At 45.4% G+C, this 19,606-nt stretch overlaps 1 protein-coding gene across 1 annotated transcript in view; it reads left to right on the forward strand.

The window, feature by feature from the left end:
* Positions 1–8,639: 8,639 nt before the first annotated feature.
* Positions 8,640–19,606, forward strand: part of LOC136640827 (neuronal acetylcholine receptor subunit alpha-7-like) — a 106,213-nt gene continuing 95,246 nt past the window's right edge. Inside the window, exon 1 of the mRNA XM_066616176.1 lies at positions 8,640–8,718. Within this exon, the coding sequence (XP_066472273.1) occupies positions 8,640–8,718 (79 nt within the window). The remainder of the gene's footprint in view (positions 8,719–19,606) is intronic.

The raw sequence follows: 19,606 nt of genomic DNA on the forward strand, positions 1-19,606 counted from the left end.
TTTCCTGCAATGATTTTCTATATTTAAAAGATTTTACGGAGAAACTTAAAAGTGTGTTTGGTTTTCTGTATTACTATAGCTACGGACACTGTGCAGGTGGGTAAACCTGGTAGACCTAGGCTCCAAAGACTTTTCTGGCTGTTACCACCTACCACTGCCCTGTTTTATCCCCTCCCCACCCTCATTCTGCCCACTGCATTACCACTCTCCCCTCTCTCTGCTCTGTCTCTCCTTTGGGAAGGAGCCCAAAAGAAATTTTGTACCACCTGATAACATTCCTCTCAGAGGTTCTGTGTGTGCAGGAATATTGTGGTAGAGATAAGGCATTACAAAAGTGCTATTGGGGCAGTAGATGTCATATCACCACAAAATCATGATCAAGAGATGAACACCTTTGTATGAACCAGCCCTGTGGTGTAGTGGTTTGGGAGGTGGACTCAGACCCTGAAGATCCAGGTTCAAATCCCTCCTCAGTCAGGAAGCTTCCTGGGTGACCTTGGGCCAGCCACTTTCTCTTAGCCTCACCTACCTCACAAGGTTGTTGTGAGGACAAGAAGGAGGGGAGCAGCTGTGTACACCACCCTGAGCTCATTGGAGGATGGGCGGTATAAAAATGTGAAAAATAATCCTATAACACTTTCCTGGGAGCCCCATTGAAGGCATCGGGACATACTTCGGAGTCAATATGCAAAGGATTGTGCTGTTAGTCAAAAGCCACTTACATAAGAAAAGTTCTACTGGATCAGATCAAAGGGCTATCCAGTTCAATATTCTGTTGGCCCCATGTCTTTGTTTAACCTGCTTTTAAAATCACCCCCAGCTTGTGGCAAAGAATTCCAATGATTAATTATGCATTGTGTGAGTAAGGCCCAATGCTATCCCCCTACCAGTTTACAGGTTACAGTGTCGCCAATGGAGCACATGCTGCAACCTCTGGGGATGGGGGTGGGGTGACCAGAAGAGGTAAATAAAAATATTTTTTAGTTACCTCTCCGTAGGTCACCTGGCCACTAACAGGTCTCCTCTGACCTGTGCCGGCTATTTGTACGCCACCACGGACAGTGGAACACAGTTCTGCTGTCATAAAATGGTTTTTGGTGGTGCACGCAGCATGCCACCAGCTATTTTAGGAGTGCTGCAGCACGCAGTGGCAGTGCAGGTGGCACACCATGGGATCCAGAACGGTAAGTCAAATGGTGACAGGGATGAGAGGTGGGCAGAACAGAGAGGGGTGAAGTGGAACGGAGAGGAGATGGCACAGGGAGGGGGCAGGTCAGGACCAAGAAGGGGGCAGTATTGGTAGTAGCAGTGTCTCAATGTTCATATGGTTCTGATTGAATTAATGAAGTTGCTGAGGGGAAGCTGGGGCCAGAAGCACTCTCTGGTGTGACTCCAAATGGCCCTGTTTTTCATAAGGCCAGAAGCTGCCAGGGTGGTGGCATTGTTTTGCAAGTCTGAATAGATGGCAGGGCAATGTGTGGCCACTTATGCAACTAAAGAAGCATGGCTACTTCTCCAAGCTAGGGGTGGTGATTGATTTTCACTCCACATAATAAAAGTTTACCTTTCATTAAAAGCTTGTGGGCCTGATGCTCCTTTGGCATCAGTCTGATTAAGAAAGACACAAGTCTGCCCAGTGTCACATGCACCCATGGCCACGTATATATGGTGATCAGCATGCTGGGCAACAGGATGCTCTTCCTCCTCCACTCTTTCCTCCTTCCACACAGGATATACTCTAGCCTACCGCACTCTACTCCTCCACATTTCCTCTTTTGTTCTCTTCCCAGCTTTGTCTTCAAATTTAGAGAGCAAGAAAAGCAGAAGGAATGATGGCAGCTGGTGCCCTTTTGGGCAATGGGAATGACATCTGGATCAGCCCTGTGACTTTAGACTTTAAGCTACACTTTGAGACCAGACCTGCTGGTCACATGTGTCCTCCATTCCATCTGCCCAAAGCATTGCATACTACACTCTTCGGTGTTTTTTCCCCCTGGACGACGTTTTCTTCCTTTGATCTATTCACTTAGTTTTGCCTGCACTTCCCAGTTATAATCATTCTCTGCATGGGGCCTTCTGCTGGTTTCTCTTTCTCTTTGTCTCTGTCACTGCTAGCTGTGCCACTCAGATACATCAACATGCTTGTGTGTCTCTCCAGTTGTGTCTCTGCCTAGTCTTTCATGAAACCCATTTGCTGTGGCATCTGTTTGCCTTCTGTAGCAGATACTTCGGCTTGATGAAGGCAACAATTTTTTTTCCCTTTTCAAGGAACAAACTCTAGTGACACATCCCATTCTCTTTTGTGAGGTACATTTGCCTGACATTGACATTTGTATTTCCTATTCCCAGCAGGCTTTCACATCATGTTTTGTCAGTTCTTACAGAAATGGCACTCGATACACTACCAGGCTGACACTTCATGCAGCATGTTTCATAACAATCTCTTTGAACTTGAGCAGTCTGTCTTTCAGGAACAGAAGTCAGGTTTTGTATGTGTTTGGATATGTCAGTAATCCTCAAATGATGTGCCAGGACAAATACATTAACAGCCCAATCCAACCAAAATCCCTCCCCCCACTGATGCAAGTGCACCAAGGAAGTACGCACTGCATCCTATGGTGGAGGGGCAGTCATGGAGTCCTTCTCAAGATAAGGAAACTTTTGACTTTCAGCAGAATTCAGGCACTTCTGCCTGAAACATGCCCACTTCATTGGCGGAATGCACATTCTGCCAACAGAAAATTTAAGTAGGATTTGGCTGTGAGGGCCCAACGCTTTCCAACTTTCCAGTGCTGCTGCAGCAGTGCCAGTGGGGCATGCACTGCATGCTGTAGTGGGGAGGCAGTCACAGAAGCCTCCTCAAGGTATGGGAATATTTGTCCCCTTACCTTTGGCCTGATTTGTGGCTGCACCAGTGCTGAAAAGTTGGATAGGATTGGGCCTTGTGTCATTTTAGCCTCCTCTGACTCACTTTGCCCACAGAGGTGGTTGTCTATGATATCTCTGCATGATCCGCTGTTTTGGCCTTGTCTCTTCCCAATTAGTCTTCCCTGGGGCAGGCTATTCCACTGTGTCTCTGCATCGCATGTGAATGAATTGTTCAGTCACTCTCAATGTGCACGTGGTGGGTCTCTGCAAGGACACTGTCTTTGTTTTGTTCCAGTCAGGTGCAGAGATGCAGCAGAATTACTTCCCCTCCAAAAAGATATCCTATTCATTGTATCTATCCATATTTATTTGAAGCATTTTGAGAATGCTCTTTCACAATGGCCCAAAGGAGCTTTCATGAAATAAAAAAACAAAGCTAAAGCAATGACTAAAATCACATACCAACAGCTTAAACTGCCAGTAAATTCACTGGATAATTCTGTTAAAATTCTGCTGCAGGCTAGCCCAAATTCTGCAAGAGGATGCACTAAATATGTGACTTGTATACATTCATGAAATGATGCAAATTGCAGTTCAAAATTTATTTTGTTTCAGCAAAGAGCTATACAGGACACTGAGACCTTGCTATCTGACCACTGGGAGTCTGATTCTGCAATTGCTTAGGTTTCTGAGATTTCTCCAGGTCTTTGCAATCATAAGTACCATAAATTTGCTTTTTTAAAAAATGAAAACACAGATTTTTAGCAAGCTTAATTTTGTAGTCTACATCACAGTCTGCAGCTTTTCTGTACATCTGAAGAATTACATTGTACACACAGTTGTGAATGTAGTTGTGAACTGACTGGGGTCTTTAAAAAATCTTAGCTTTTAAAAAATGAATAATTTTTAAAATAAAAGTTATTCATAACCCCCCCAAACAATCTCCTTAGTCATCTGAATTTTGATCAGAGACATGCCTAAAAATCTGAAAAACAAATGTATCATTTTTGTAGCCTCTATTTTCATACTCTCTGCTTTGAAAACACTGTCAACAAAAGGTTGATTAAAAATGGTAAATGCATATTTGACTTATGATCTTAACCTTCTGGGTGAATTCTGTTTGTGAAAAAAAAAGCACTGCAAGGGATGATTTATACATTTCTGGTATGTTAAAGTGTGTGCACACACATACAGAGAAATAAATCATTTTGTAGAAGAAGAATTGCTCTCTGAATAATTTAATTGCTGAAATGTCTCTATAGAAAATGAGAATTACAATCTTAATTATGATTACTGTTGAGTTAGACCGATGCCCCAGCACACCATCGAATGCTGAGGTTATTTTGCCCGTGCTTCTTTTATAATGTATTATGATGACAATAGCCAGCAATTAAAATTTAAATGGGAAAAGGGATATCTGATTGGTTGGGTTTTAGAAGGTCATGAGGTTGAGTAACTCTATTAGTAATATTCTACTTCGATAAACAATCAAATTCATAAATAAAATGATGCATGCACTGCTGACATCTTCATAGTATAGTATGGTTTAAATCAGGCATCTTTTCCAATATGGGTTATAAAACTGTGTTCAATTCAGATAATATCTTTACTAGTTGCCCAATCACATGAAAAAGAGCATATGCATTTGTCTCCATGTCTCTCCCCCCCCCCCCCCGTACACTGTCATGTGGAGGTAGAATGTCAGAACAACCACTATTCATGGGATTTAAATACTACTTTAGTGTGCAATGAGTATGTCATCAAAACCTCTTTTAATGCCACATATGAATTTTCTGTAGATGACTTCTGAGTGATTGGAAGAATGATAGCATAGCCTATGGTGGAAATCAGCAACTAGTGGTCCCTGGGCCAAATCTACCTCACAAAAAAGTCTGGCTTTAGCTGATTCCCCCCCCCCCCCAAAAAAAAACCTTCTCCAGAACAGCCCTTCAAAGGAGCAGCAGGAGTTTTCTTGCTTCTACTGTAGTTTGAGTGTTGCTCTGGTGTGTGATGATGTATTTTATTTTTACTGCTGGCCACCTTGTAAGAATATGTTGTATGGTACTCTTAAAGGTGGGATATAAAAATATTTATAAAAATGATATAAATAAATGTGGAGTATGGAAGGATGATTGGTTGTGGTCATGGGTGCAGCTGACAAACCACTTACTAGGAGGGACCATTCCATGGGGAAATACAGGTGTGCGCCACTTAGCGACAGGGATACATTAGCCTATCCTTGTTGTTAAGTGATTAGATCATTAAGTGAACATTCAGTCCAATTTATTGCCTTTGTTGTGTAAACACACTCCCTGCCAGACACTAGCTGGTTGCACAGGCACCTGGAGACAGATTGCCTCTTCTTTGCATTAAGAGCCTCTCTGGTGTGTAAACAGACACTCTGCTGCAGGTTATGGGAGACACAGTTGCCTCATTAAGAGCATCTTTATTGTGCTTTGATCACTGTCATATATGTGATCTGTTGTTAAGTGAATGGTTGTTAAGCAGCTCACACCTGTATTACCATATTGCCAGGCAGTGTGGAGATTTCGTTTAAATATAGGCTTGACTTTTTAAATTAGTCAATTTCATGTGGTCAAATGTCAGTTCTGACATCTGTGGGGCTATAGCCACCAGGCTGGGCCACCAGGAGTGGGTTTTTGGAGGATTACTTATAGTTGATTAAACATTTTTGAATCTAATATCAAATAGATTATGGGGGAAAGCAGAGGGAGGAGATAATCTAAGGCAGAGGTTGCCAACCTTTCAACTATAGGGCTCCTGGACCTTTAACAATTGTATGGAATTTCAGCAGCTGCACCAGCTGAAATTCTTTCCTCTACACAATTAAAGGTCCAGGAGCCCTAAAATTGAGAGGTTGGCCACCCTGATCTAAAGCAATAGTATTAAAACATCCTACCTGCAAAGAGCATTTTCCATATTGGCTTCTCTGTTACAGAATCTGTGTGCATTATAAAAGATTCTAGATCTTGAACCAGTCAGTTCAGGTGGAGTGCTTGTCTGTCCTATTAGGCACATATTTATCCTGCATGGTCTGAGAATGTGTCCTAGAACAGGGCTTTCCAAACCCCAGCCCAGGGGCTGGATCTGGGGTTTGGAGAAAGCCTTCTGCTCTGTGAACAGAGCTTACTGTTCTGCCTCCGTGCTGTGGGTATTTCCAGTAGATCTGGGCACCGGGACACTCTGGGCAGTTGCATCCTGTTGCACAGCCTTCTGGGAAGCCGGGTAGTGGACACAACTACCCAGAATATCCCGGTGCCCAGATCTACTTGGTAAAGATCTATAATGATGGGCTAGCCATCTTTCAGGGCAGTTCATTTGCCATTCCTGATCTTTTCATTATGGGACCTGTGATAAGTTTCTAAAGAACACTACAGAAGGGAATTTGAAAACCATTGATACAACAGGGAATCACAATGGAAAAGTGGTGCATTTATAAGTAAGCGCAGAAGAATGATAGGAAATTATCACTGCACAATGACATTTTCTCATCAGAATTGTCAATATTCACAACATAATTAAGGACTTCTTCCTTTCACCAAATCTAATAGACTAATTTAAACTAAAGGTGTTTTGACAAAGGGCCCAATCCAATCCAGCCTTAGTCTAAGTGTTGTAAATGTGCTGTAAAGCACGTTTATGGCACCCTGTGAGGAGGAATGCGGGCACTTGTTCCATGCCTGTAAGCACAGAGGTAAGTTGCACTGCTGTGTGGTGGTGCAGGTTTTCGAGCAGGGGAGGCATTCTGGGGCAGGGGGATTACAGGTGGTCATGATCCACGCATTGAGAATCCCTAGAGTAAGGTAATTTCCCATTGAGTTCAGCATTGCCTACACTTACTGGTGGAGGCTTTCTGGGTTTTCAGACAGAGGTTTTCCTCAGTGGTACCTGGAGATTCTAGGGATTGACCCTTATTTTTCAGAGTTTTGCAACCCCTTCCAAACTGCTCCTGATGTCTCTGGGGGTTGCAACAAGCACTGGCCCATCCATGAGGCCAACTGGGGACCCAATCCCATCCAGTTTTCCAATGCCAGTGCAGTTGTGCCAATGAGGCATGTGCTGCAACCTGTGGTGGTGGGATAGACAGAGGCCTCCTCAAGGTATGGAAACATTTATTCCCTTACCTCAAGGCTGAATTGTGGCTGCACCGGTGCTGGAAAGTTGAATAGAATTGGTCTCTGAAGCAGTTGCCTCTAGCAGCAGTTTGGTGGGGGTGTCCATCTCTGTCCATTCAATTGCCTCCATTGCTCCCCCTCCTCCTTCCTCTCCCTGAATTGGAAAAGGAAGAGGGGGGTAGAAATAGGAAATCTGGGAGGAAGGCGAGTGCAGAGCTAGAACATTGCAGTGTGGCAGAGGCCTGCACATCATTGGATAAAGGATAGCATTTGGCATGCTGCCTTAAGTGTCAGGAGGCGATCTTGGGTTGGCCCTGTTGCAGCCCACACTTTGAGAACCCCTGTGCTATAGGCACAAACTGACCTGAGAGCAACCTCTGGTCATGAGCAACGTGGTGTGCCAGCAAACAAGCCTTGGCTGGGATTTCCTGCCTTGGTGAAAATCATAAAACGAGGTTGCTGACTTGGGACACATTTAATCAGTGAAGGTACACACTGTCGCAAACACGCTATATGGCAGGGGTGTCCAAAGTTTTTGGCAGGAGGGCCACATCATCTCTCTGACACTATGTCAGGGGCTGGGGGGGGGGGGAAAGAAGTAATTTACATTTCAAATTTGAATAAATAAGTTTACAAAAATGAATACATTAAAGATGAACTTATATGAATGAATGAAGGTCTTGCAATCACTCAAGGCCTATAAAATGCCTTCCACAAAGCCAAGCCAGCCTTTCCTTTGCTGCTGCTACTGCATCACAGACGTGAAACAGCAAGCAGTGGAGGGAGCCCTCATCCCACATCTCACGAGAAAGGTCAAACAGTCGCCCTCACGCTGAGAGCAGTTGCGTCAGGCTAGTGTGGGCTCCAACAAATCTCTGGAGGGCCAGAGGCTCATTGGAGACTGGGGGCTCCCTGAGGGCCGCATTGAGAGGCCTCGAGGGCCGCAAGTGGCCCCAGGGCCGGGGTTTGGGCACCTCTGCTGTATGGCACCCCTGTGACTGTTAGTGCCGGCCTGGTGCTGATGCTGGGTCAGCGCAGGTCTGAGGTCAGCGGACCACCACCCGGTGCTCGATGAGAAGCACTGGGCAGCAGAGAGATGAGTGGGGGAGGTGTTCTGGGGTGGGGTCAGGTGGGGAGCAGCTCTGGCGCGCTCCTCCCCCGCCTCCAGCCACTCGGTGTCCAGGTGGCGTCGCGCGGTCATTGTCTGCCTGGCAATTGCTCCAGCAGCAGCAGCAGCTGCGCCGAGGAGCAGCTCCAGAAGCGCCCTCGTCTGAGCGAGGGAGACACGCGGCTGACGTGCCGCTCCGGGAACGTGGACAGGCCAGCTCTGGCGGGCGGTCCCCGCCCCGCCCCTTCCCTCCCCGCCAGGCACTGGGCAAGGCGCGAGGGCAGGGAGCCTGTCGCCACAGCCCGGCGCTCGCAGGGCTGAGTTCTCCTTGCGCGCCATCAAGGCGCAGTTGGGGGGCCAATGCGCTTTCTTCCGCTGGAAGGAACCCGGCTGGCTGCCTCGTTGCCACCGCCACCATCACCACCGTCCCTCTTCGCCCCCCACCAGCTCCCTGGAAGAGTTGCCTCTGCGTGCCTGGCGCCTGCTTAGACCGCCCCCCCCCCGCGCGCTGCCGGTGGCTGGACAAGATGCTGGCGGAGAGGTGCCTGGGCTGGCTGTGCTCCGGCTGGTGCCTCTGGGCATCCTTCTTCCTGTCCTTCCTGAAAGGTACGTGCGTGCTGGGCTCGCCTGGGGCTGGAGCAGCAGCAGGCAGGGCCCTGCTGGAGAGAGGCAGGCAGAAACTTTTCTGGGGCTTTTCAGCTGTGCTCCCTGGGGCTGCAGGCTCCGTGGGGGGGAAAGCGGGGCCAGCCTTCCCAATGACACCCTGCTGTGGGACTTCTGGCATCGATCTGATTTCTTTGGACCCTGGTGGGACAAACACCAATGTGGTTCAAAAGATGCATCAGAGTTGCGCTCTCTCTATATCTGTGGCTACTCCCTGTGCAGGGTGACCAGGTGTCCTCTTTTTCCAGGACAAGTCCTCTTTTTTTAAAACCTTGTGTCCTGGGAAAGAACTGAGGTTGCAGTCTGATCCACGCTTACCTGAGTGTAAAACCCATTGACTATAATGGGACTTATTTCTGAATAGGCATGCGTAGGATTGGGCTCACCAGTGTTCTCCTTTTCCCTGTGAACGGGCCCCTTGCAGGCAGCCCATAGCCTTGTTGTAATAAATTATCTGTAATAAATTGTATGTAAGATAATACTTACTAAATTCAGAACTATCGGGTTTAAATGAACCCCATGGAATCAATTTATGTGTTTTTTGCTTTTATTTAGCCACGTCCTACGTTTTTCCTTGTATGTCCTACATTTTGGGGTGCCTGGTCCTCTTTGGTGGTTATGACAGCTAATCACCCTGTCCCTGTGTGAACAGGCTTATCAGTATTTTGGTCATCGAACAGAGAGACTATGATGGCTGCAAATATGCAATGCTAGCTTCCTAAAAGAAAAGGATGTGCGTCTAGCTATATTATGGGATGAGAGAAAACTGAATGAGATTTAAGAATGCTCAGCGATGGATGAGGGAGATTAACGAGTTTTGTGTCAATATTTTTCCTGTTATTTTTTTATTTCGGTAACAAAAAGTCCTGAGTGAGTGATGGTTTTTAAGAAAAAAGTAAGCAAGCGTATTAACTAGATTGAGACAGGAAGCTTGGCTCACTCTGCAGTTAAGGTATAGTATAGTACTTGGATTTAATCTGATATATTCCAATTGTGCTTACGCTATATAAACATAGATTCAAATATTTGACATAGTGTTAAGTGGTGGATCCAGTTGGATATAAATCAATGATATAAACATGAATGTATAATTACAATTGAATTATTTAGAGCAGCAATAACTTGTATAGAAGTGATGCAATGGAGTTAACAGTATATATACAGGAACATTGAAATCTAGATTGTATTAAAAGAAGGAAACTATAACTACTCTAACATAGTTGCAGCATGACATTGTGAAAGTTTTCAACAGATTTCTAAAGAAATGTAAGAGCCACTATAATTTGGGATAAAACTTTGTAGGTCTGACAGACTTGCTTGAACCTATATCAGTCACTGTTTCATTCAAAGGCCTTAGGCAAGTCTTGGTCTCACTCTGCCTCAGGTCCCCATCTGTAAAATTGGAGAAATAGTAGCCTACCTGACAGGGTTGCTGTGGAGAAAAATACAGTAACACTTGCAAAGTACTTTTCTCATTGAAAAGGGCTATAATCATTTATTAATACCTATTTTGTTTTTAAATTTGGTTTACAACCGTTCTTGTTGCAAATATGGAAATGTAACATTTTCTTTAAGCAAAGGATTTTACACACATATATCCAGAGTGGTAAAAACAGAAGTGGGGTAAAGCAGAGCCCCTAATTGTTTGGAGGTTTTCTATATTCAGCTCTCTGCTCCCTTTCCAAATAATGACTTAATACTTTGCTCATCAAAACAGAGCACAGATTGAGCAAGTTAAAGGATTCCTATTTCAGAATGTGAGAACATGAAACAAGTCTTTAATGTGCACACTGTAAGATCCATTTATTGAAACAATCTTGTGGGGGAACAATCAAAATGTTTTAGAACCAATCTGAGCCTCTTTGTGCAAAATATTGAATCAAAAGTTGATTTAATATATTGCAATTATTTGATTGTTCTTTCTTTCAAATTTTTATTTATTTTCAAAGAATAAACATGACTTTCTAAGGTTTGAAAAAGGGGGAAATAATGAATATGACAGGAAGTACCCCAAATCCCATGACATCCTACAAAGAATGACAGGACAGATCCAGGGCTGGCCCAAGATCACTTGATGCCTGAGAGAGCATGCCAAATGCCCTTACCCAATGATGTGCCAGCCTCTGCCACTTTTAGCTCAGTGCTTCCCTTCCCTTCACATTTCCTCATCCTCCCTGTATTCCTTTTCATTTTTCAATCCAGGAAGTGGAAGGAAGAGAAGCAGCAATGGAAGTTAAGTTGGCAGACAGAGAAGGGTGCCCATTGTACTGCCTGAGGCTACCACTTCCATTGGCCCCATGGATGGGCCACTCCTAATTGAGGAGGCATTTGAAAGAAAGAGAGGTGGCATTATGATGGGAGCTAAGTGAAGGGAGAAACCTGTCATGATCCTTTCCAGGAATAATCCACCCTAAAATACCTAAGTGAAGGTTCTTCACAGGCCAGGGGGAAGGACAAAATCCACAACATAGTCAGCAAAACCTGAGGACCAAACACTGACCAAGCTGTCATTCTCACTTATGAGTCACTGACATAGTCAAGTGGAGATGGGAAATCTAGAAGCACCCTGTGGGATTCCAGCTGGGCACACCTGCCTACTCTGTATTGGAAAACAGGACAATACAACTCAGGTTCGGTGAACGAGCCTTACTCTGTTTTTCTTTGTCAGCTACTGATGGGTAGATACATCTAAGATCCCATCACTGCTGGGGATCGAAAAGGCAGATGATAGAATACTAGTGAATAATTTGAGCGAGATCTCGTATCTCAAAGTCAGCTGATTTTGAATTGTTACTAAGATTAGAGGGGAGGTGGATCCAGTCAGTACTTTTATACCTGTGCCTAGGACTGGCCCAATACCTCCTGATGCCTGAGGTGGCATGAAAAACGCTGGCCCCTTGAACCTGATGATGTGCCAGTCTCTGCTGATCCCCCCCTCCAATGTTCTAGCTCAGCACTCTCTTCCCCTTCACCTTTCCTCTTCCTTTTCCATTCCCTGTTTCCTTTTCTAGTTCAGGATGTTGAAGGAGCAGAGGAGGCAAGTAAGTACACAGAGATGACCCCAACCAGTCTGCCTTGTGAGGTGACAGCTTCAGCTGACCACATGAATGGGCTAGCTCTGTAGAAGGGGCTTAAATCTAGAAATTGTTTTTGTTTATTTTCCCAGGTCATACATGGCTTAATTTCTACATAGTTTAAAAATGTTACAGGGGGAACAACAGAGAAAGGGGAGAGAAATGGAACTACTCTACAGGTGAAGGGTGGAAAAATATAGAACTATTTAAGTCAGAGCCTTCTCATGGCTGCCGAAGGAGCACCCTGGACCTGCCAGGGCAGATAGGACATCAAGGGAGGCGGGAGGGCAAAACCGGGAAGGGAGGAGATGGAACAGGACAGGCAGGTTGCAGGAAGGGATGGATCCGGCAGCAAAGAAGCGTGTTGGATCCTATCCCTTCTGTGGGAAGTCTCCCCGCTCCTTTTCTCTCCTTGGACTTGCAACAGCTGCAGAACTGGCACAGGTCCAAGGAGATTCATTGATAAGCAGGAAGCTTGTGAAAGTATAAGGGGATTTAAATCCCCTTTCCCTTCCACAGCCTCCTGAACTTCCCCTCCCCCATTACACACACCTGTTTTTGGTGTAGCTGCACAAGCAGGAGAGGGGGCTAGGATTGGATTGTCAGTTGCAGTATGGTATGGGGGCTAGAGGGCTGTATCCAAGATGTTAATATTTCTGGAACAGCTAGAATGGAAGTTGGTATGAGACCCATATATAAGCCAGTTGTCTTGATCCAGTAAGGCCAGTCTTTGTGCAAACCAGGCTGAATTCCCTTTTGGATTGGGTAAGGATGCTGTACAAGTTGCTGGCAAACTCTGTAGTAGGCAAGTAGGATTACCAGGTTTGAAATATCAGGTTTTTTTTGGTATCTGTTTTGGAACCTGGGTGAAAGGCCTGAACTTGGAAATTGGTGCCAAAGGGATGAAATTCTTAGGCATTTGAAGGGGTCCAGATGCTAAGTGATTCATAAACAGGGGTAGGGTGGGCTGCAGAATAATTTTCAATCTAGAATAATTTGCAATCTGCAGTAATCTAGAGTAGGGGTGCCCAAACCCTGGCCCGGGAGCCACTTGCAGCCCTCGGGGGCTCCCAGTCCGGCCTGCAGGAAGCCCCCAGTCTCCAATGAGCCTCTGGCCCTCTGGAGACTTGCTAGAGCCCATGCTGGCCCGACGCAACTGCTCCCAGTATGAGGACGACTGTTGGACCTCTCACCTGAGCTGTGGGATGAGGGCTCCCTCCACTACTTACTGTTTCACGTTTGTGATGAAACAGTGGCAGTGAAAGAAAGGCTGGCCTTGCTTTGTGCAAGGCCTTTTATAGGCCTTGAACTACTGCAAGACCTTCATTCATTCATTCATATAAGTTCCATCTCTAGTATATTCATTTATGTAAATTTATTCAAATTTAAAATATAAATTAATTTTTTTTCCTGGCCCCTTCGCACAGTGTCAGAGAGATGATGCGGCCCTCCGGTCAAAATGTTTGGACACCCCTGATCTAGAGTAGTGATTCCCAAATTCCTATAGGGAAGTTGGGAATCAGGTAAGTGTTGGGCAAGGAGGAGGGCAGCGACAGCGTTGCAGGGATTGTGGTGCTGCCACTTCAAAGGGGCTTTTTTACTTACCTGGGGAAGAAGCACTGGCCTCCTGCAGAGTCCTGGAGGCTTGCAGGCCCCTCTGATCTCTTTTGCAACTGATGTAAACAGCCCTTATCTCCAATCTAAAGCTACTTCCAGTTTTTTGTGGGAAAACAGTAAATAGCTTTAGATTGGAGGTAAGGGCTTTTTACATCAGTTGCAAAAGAGATCAGAGGGGGGGGTGTTAGTGCTGCTCCCCCAGGTAAGTTTTTACTTACCTTGAGAGCCCTTGAGAGCCACCAATCCCTGTGGTGCTGCCACTTCCATCAGAGCAGGGCCACTCCCTTATGGGGGAATGCCCTGCTTCTGGTTCCCCTGGTGGGTCATGACCCACCAGTTTGGGAACCACTGATCTAGAGCATATCCAGGTAGCTAATCTTTTTACAAGTTTAATTATGAACTAGACCAGTGTTTCTCAAACTGTGGGTCGGGACCCACTAAGTGGGTCGCAAGCCAATTTCAGGTGGGTCACCACCATTCAATATTTTATTTTTAATGTATTAGACAATGGTATATGGTATGGTATGTGACTGCTTTTGGGTAAATGTTACACATCTGTACTTTGAATAGGCTACTATGTATGTGCTTTTAACAATGATAGTAAATGGAACTTACTCCTGGGTAAGTCTGGGTAGGATTGCAACCTAGGATTGTGAAAAATGTTCCTGCTTGATGACATCACTTCTGGTGGGTCCTGACAAATTCTCATTCTAAAAAGTGGGTCCCAGTGCTAAAAGTTTGAGAACCACTGAACTAGATCATGGTGTCAATATGGTGGTGGGAACATTCAGCACCTAGAGTAGGTATGCATAGTTCCCTTTGTTGGGTTAATACATACTGTATGTAAAATGCAGCATAACAAAGATGGTTGCTTGGTACTGTCATTATGAGAACTCCGATCATCTGTTGGATGGTGGGAAAAAATTCAGATATTCCTTCTTTGTCCTTCGTTGCCATTACCACAATTGACAGTTTCAACCAAGCATTTTGAACTGTGAAAGTGGTAGGTTGGAAAGCTGGTGTGGTGTGTTGGCCAGGGTGTTAAGACCAAAGGCCCAATCTGCTCAGAGCTCAGTTGGTCATAGTCCCAGGTAAGTGTGTACAGGTTTGCCTCCAAAGTTGAGGTTCAAATCCCTCCTCAGCCATGAAACTCACAGGGTGACCTAAGGTCTCACCTAATGTTGCTGTTCTTCTAAGGAGAAATACTAAGGGTTGTAGCAGTGAATAAGGTGTGCTTTCTAACAGAGAGGGTTGAATGTCGACAGGATAATCCTCTTGTCAGTTTTTGAATACAGATTCCATTAGGGGTTTTGGTCCTGTAAATTTCTAGATCTAGCTAGGTTTACCAAGCTTCAACCCGGAGAACATAAACATACCAATGAAGCAGGAGTTCCTCCCATTCTTCCTGGGTGCTTTTTGCCGCTACTTCCACTTATAGTAGTGACCTAGCTCCCAGGGTTGTTGTTGCTGGATTAAAACAGGGAAGGTAAAACCTTGTAAATTGCCCTGAGGTCCGTGAAGGAAGGGTTGATATTTTAAATAATTTAATAATATGAGTGAATAATAATGCAATACCGCTTTGACACCCTGGACAGACCTGTAAAAACAGTGACGACCGTCCACCTCCATTTAAAAAGTGATCAACCTAGGAAAAGTTCCCAAATCTAGCCTGAATTCTGCCTCTTTTGAAATCCAGAAGGACCCCTGATGGTCATGCTTAGTACTGTATATAATATAGTATATTACTCTATATAAATATTATTGATACTGTACTTATATAGTACTTGTTCAAAATTGCTTATAATTTTTTTACACATATTCTTACAACCATCATATTTTTATCTACTTGTGGCTTTGGGAGGCATTTACATGAGTCTGTGAAAGGCAAACTCTACTCAATATCAGAAACATCTGCTCTGCCTACAATGATAGCTTTTCAAACCTCCTGGCTCACAGGTTTTCAGTGCTGTGTACTGTCTCCTCAGATCTCCTTAGGAGTGGTCCTAGGTCTAGCTGGGCCAATAATGAGAGGCAGCTCTTGGTTAAGTTGTGCTTGTAACTTCTACAATCTTTATGTCCTGGGTCTTTCCAGGGAGTTGAAAGCAATAAATGGTTGGGTAATTAAATATTCACGTAATTAAGAGAAGTCTGTTGTTTGACACCATTCTTAAATATCTTAACAACGCATCATTTGTCATGACTTGATGCGACCATTTTCAGAACAAAATTTGGAGATTGACACAGAAAGCTATTGCAAGCGATGTTTGGCTACATTCAAAGAAGGTGAAGCCAATGCCTCCTAAATGCCAAGGAGGCAGGCAAAGCTGGAACTGGAGCTGGAAAAGCAGCAAACAGATGCTGTGTTACTTTCAAAATTAAAAAAGAGGTCTCCGTGCTTTCAAGTACTACATTTATCAGGAAAGCACTTTCCTTTACGTACAAAATGTCTTGGACTAATGTATAGTTTGTCACCAGTTTCTCTATTAATAGATGGATTACATTAAAAATATCACCATATCAGAAATGAGTGGTTCATAGTGTAGTCGTTTAATGACTAAGCTGGAAACTTCCAGTTAAAATGTCACCTCAGCCTTGTACTCTCTGGGTGGCCCTTGATAAGCCATTTTCTCTGTTTCTCCCTACTCAGACTGTAACAATGGGGTTCCATTTCCAGCCTGCCCCATAGGGTTGTTGTATGCAAAGCACTTTGAGCTATATTAATAACACTTTGATAGCAATTAGATGCAACTAAATACCAGTAAACATGCAATTAATGTGGGATTTAGAGGTTCTTCCCAGGCACATTTTGTTTCACAATGGCTACAAGCCCCTATGGAACTGTTCAGTAATCTCTAGACCAAAGTTTCTCAGTGTGTACTCCTTGGAGCTCTGGGGTTCCCAGAGGCCATTGTTAGGAGTGGGAAGGGCTCTGGAGACCAAAATGCTCTAGACCAGCCATTTTCAACCTTTTCCAGCTCATGGCACACTGACAATTAAATCATTACATGACAATTAAATCATTACATGACAAAGGGCACAATCCTAACCAGGTCTACTCAGAAGTAAGCCCTATTTTGTTCAATGGGGCTTACTCTCAGGAAAGTGTGGTTAGGATTGCAGCCAAAGACTCACAAGTTTGGAGAGGAAAGTATATGTGATTCTGGAAAGGATCTGGAAAATGTTGTTTTTAAAGTGTTATGCCAGAAAGAGTTGGCAAAGAGAGGTCAGAATTAGCACATAGTGGAAAGGTGTGGGGTGAGGGGCAATGAAGATGCATGATTGAAAGAAGTGCAGAATTCAGCTGGAGTGGGGGGGAGGGAGAATGTGAAGAAAGTGATTCTGGACCTTTGAAAGGTGCGGAGGAGTGAAGGGAGGGACAGTAAGAGAGATGCTCACTGCGATTATGAGATTTGGGAGGGGAATGTGCCTGTGGAAGGGAGTGGGGTGGGGAGAAGAGCCAATTGCCTGCTCCTGAATTTAAGAAAAAAGAGTGCCCATTCTAGACATGCCTACTCAGAAGTAAGCCCCACTATAGTCAATGGGGCTTATTCCCAAGTGAGTGTGGATAGGATTGTGGCCCAATGCCCTTCCCCTAAAAGGCAAAAGACAAGGCAGGGAGGGTCGCTTTGGGAGTTGCAGGCAAACTCTGGCACCAGGACCCTTTTAGCCAGCCAGTTCTTGGACTGGTGGCCTCAGCAGACTCCCTTGCTTCCTACCTGCTTGCCTGCTCCTACCTCCCTTGTTCTCACTCCTGATCGCTCTGCCTGAACTTAATACCCAATCCTAGGCTTGTCTACTCAGAAGTAAGCCTCATAATAGTCAATGGGGCTTACTCCCAGGTGAGTGTGGATAGGATTGTGGCCCAAAGCCCTTCCTCTAAAAGGCGAAAGGCAAGGCAGGGAGGGTTGCCTTGGGCAGTTGCAGGCAACTGTGGCAGGAAAAGGGGCTTTCATGGACCCTTCGCCAGGCCAGCCAGATCTTGGGCTGGTTGCCTCAGCAGACACGCTCCCTTCCAACCTGCTTGCCTGCTCCTGCTTCTCTCCTTCTCACTCACTCCACGGGCTTCTCCAGCTGCCCATTCAGCATGTGGGGCGGACTTGATACCCAATCCTAGGCGTGTCTACGCAGAAGTAAGCTCCATAATAGTCAATGGGGCTTACTCCCAGGTCAATGAGGATCGGGTTGTAGCCTTCCTCTCGCTCAGCAGCAGGAGATACAAAGCAGCCGCGGCTTCTCCTTTTTCACAGGCTGCCGCCTGAGGGTCAAAGCAGCCGCTTCTCCCGGTGCGCGCGGCTGCTGCCTGCTTCCTCTGGCCCCGCGGCACACCGGTGTGCTGCAGCACAGCGGTTGAAAACCGCTGCTCTAGACACTGGTGCATGCCAGTACCATCTCCAGTGTTTGCCAACTCTAAGAGATGTCTAGGGAGGTAACTGAATGCTGCTCGGCATATATTGGGCACTCTCTCACGCCCTTGCAATCTCAGGGGCCCGTGTGGCCTTCTAATGCTGTTTGAAGCTATTCCTGAAGATTTTCTTTCCAATATGATGTAATGGTGCTCTTGTAAAAAATCTTCAGAATTGCTTTCAGTAGTCACCTGGGGATTGATGCTGATTCCTAGAGATTTCAAAGCAGTTCTGGAGGGCTGGCAATCCTAGACCAGTGGTTGGCAACCTATCCATGTTAAACAGGGTACAGCTTGCCCAGATGCCCTGAATGTTTCTCTATATACATAGTGCTTTCAGATATGCACAGAACCATGGGAATTAAGCTATTTCTGCCCAGCACTGCATATATGCAACAGGGATCAAATATGTACACCTGTGGGCTGGGCAGAAATGAGTTAAATCCTATAGCAGGTGCAATGGTGAAGGCAGTGGGAACATTCATGGCCATTGCATAGGTTAAATGTTGCACAGGCTGAGTCATAGTCTCCCTTTCCCACTCTAGCTGTGGAGGATGACATGATGGGTTCAGTAGCGGGTGGAGAATGGGTCAATTGATTGCATGCTCACCAAAGTTTGGCCATGAGGCTCTAGTAATCATTTTACACCGATGATGTCATTATATGTACTGCAGGGACTTGTGAAAGCTGGCAAGGACTCCATTTCAATCTGCCAAAGAACCGTAGAGCTCTGGAAATGTAATTCCTAATTCATCTGCAAAATTGCCCTGGCTGGGTTTCACCCATCCATACTGATAATTATTAGGCAGCTGTCTAATACACACTTTGCAGTTGCAGGCAGAAGAAAATTTCCTTTTCTATTACAGTTTTGGTGCTCATGCTGCTTCTGCTCTTCAGGAACATCAGGGGAGTAAGGAACAGTGGAAGGCCACATGCTGTAGGAGAGAAAGAAAACATCCCCAGTGCTAATAAGAGGAAACATGCACAGAGTCCAATTTTTCTGGTGCTGTATGAATCAGGAGAGGGAGAAAAGCATTCGCTTATCATTCTCATACAGTTCTAGTTAGGCTTGTTGCAAGGTTTGCCCTACCATTAGTCTAGGTGAGGCAGCTACCTGAAGTTGCAGTCTTTGGGAAAACACTAACAGCCCAATCCTATGGGTGCCTTCTGCTGACAGCCATCAGTGGAAGGTCCACTCTCTTGGTGCTGGGCCTGCAGCAATAGTGTAAAAGGCTGGTGACTGTGAGCACGTGCCACTGGAGCACTCAGCCACTGCTGGAAGAGGTGAGTTGGTACAGGGGGGTGGGCTGTGGGCAAGGAGGTTGGGGTGAAAATTGGGGCTGCTGGGAGGTGTGTTGGGGAGGGCAGAGATGGATATTGGTGACAGTGGTGCTGCTGATATCCTTTGTACCCCACCTGGGCTTGACATGCCCCCATGGACCAAAGAGCTACTGTGGAAAAAAGTATTAATTTGCATTTCAAATTTGAATAAAGATTTACATAAATTTACATAAATGAATATATTAGAGATGGAACTTATATGAATGAATGATCGTCTTGCAATAGCTTAAGGCCAATAAAAGACCTTGCATAAAGGAAGGCCAGCCTTTCCTTCACTGCCGCTGCTGTATCACAGATGTGAAACAGCAAGCAGTGGAGAGAACCCTCGTACCACAGCTCATGCAAGTGGTCAAACAGTCACCCTCACACTTAGAGCAGTTGTGTTGGGCCAGCAGAG

The sequence above is a fragment of the Tiliqua scincoides genome, chromosome 2 (genome assembly GCF_035046505.1).
Source record: "Tiliqua scincoides isolate rTilSci1 chromosome 2, rTilSci1.hap2, whole genome shotgun sequence".
Lineage (NCBI taxonomy): Eukaryota > Metazoa > Chordata > Lepidosauria > Squamata > Scincidae > Tiliqua > Tiliqua scincoides.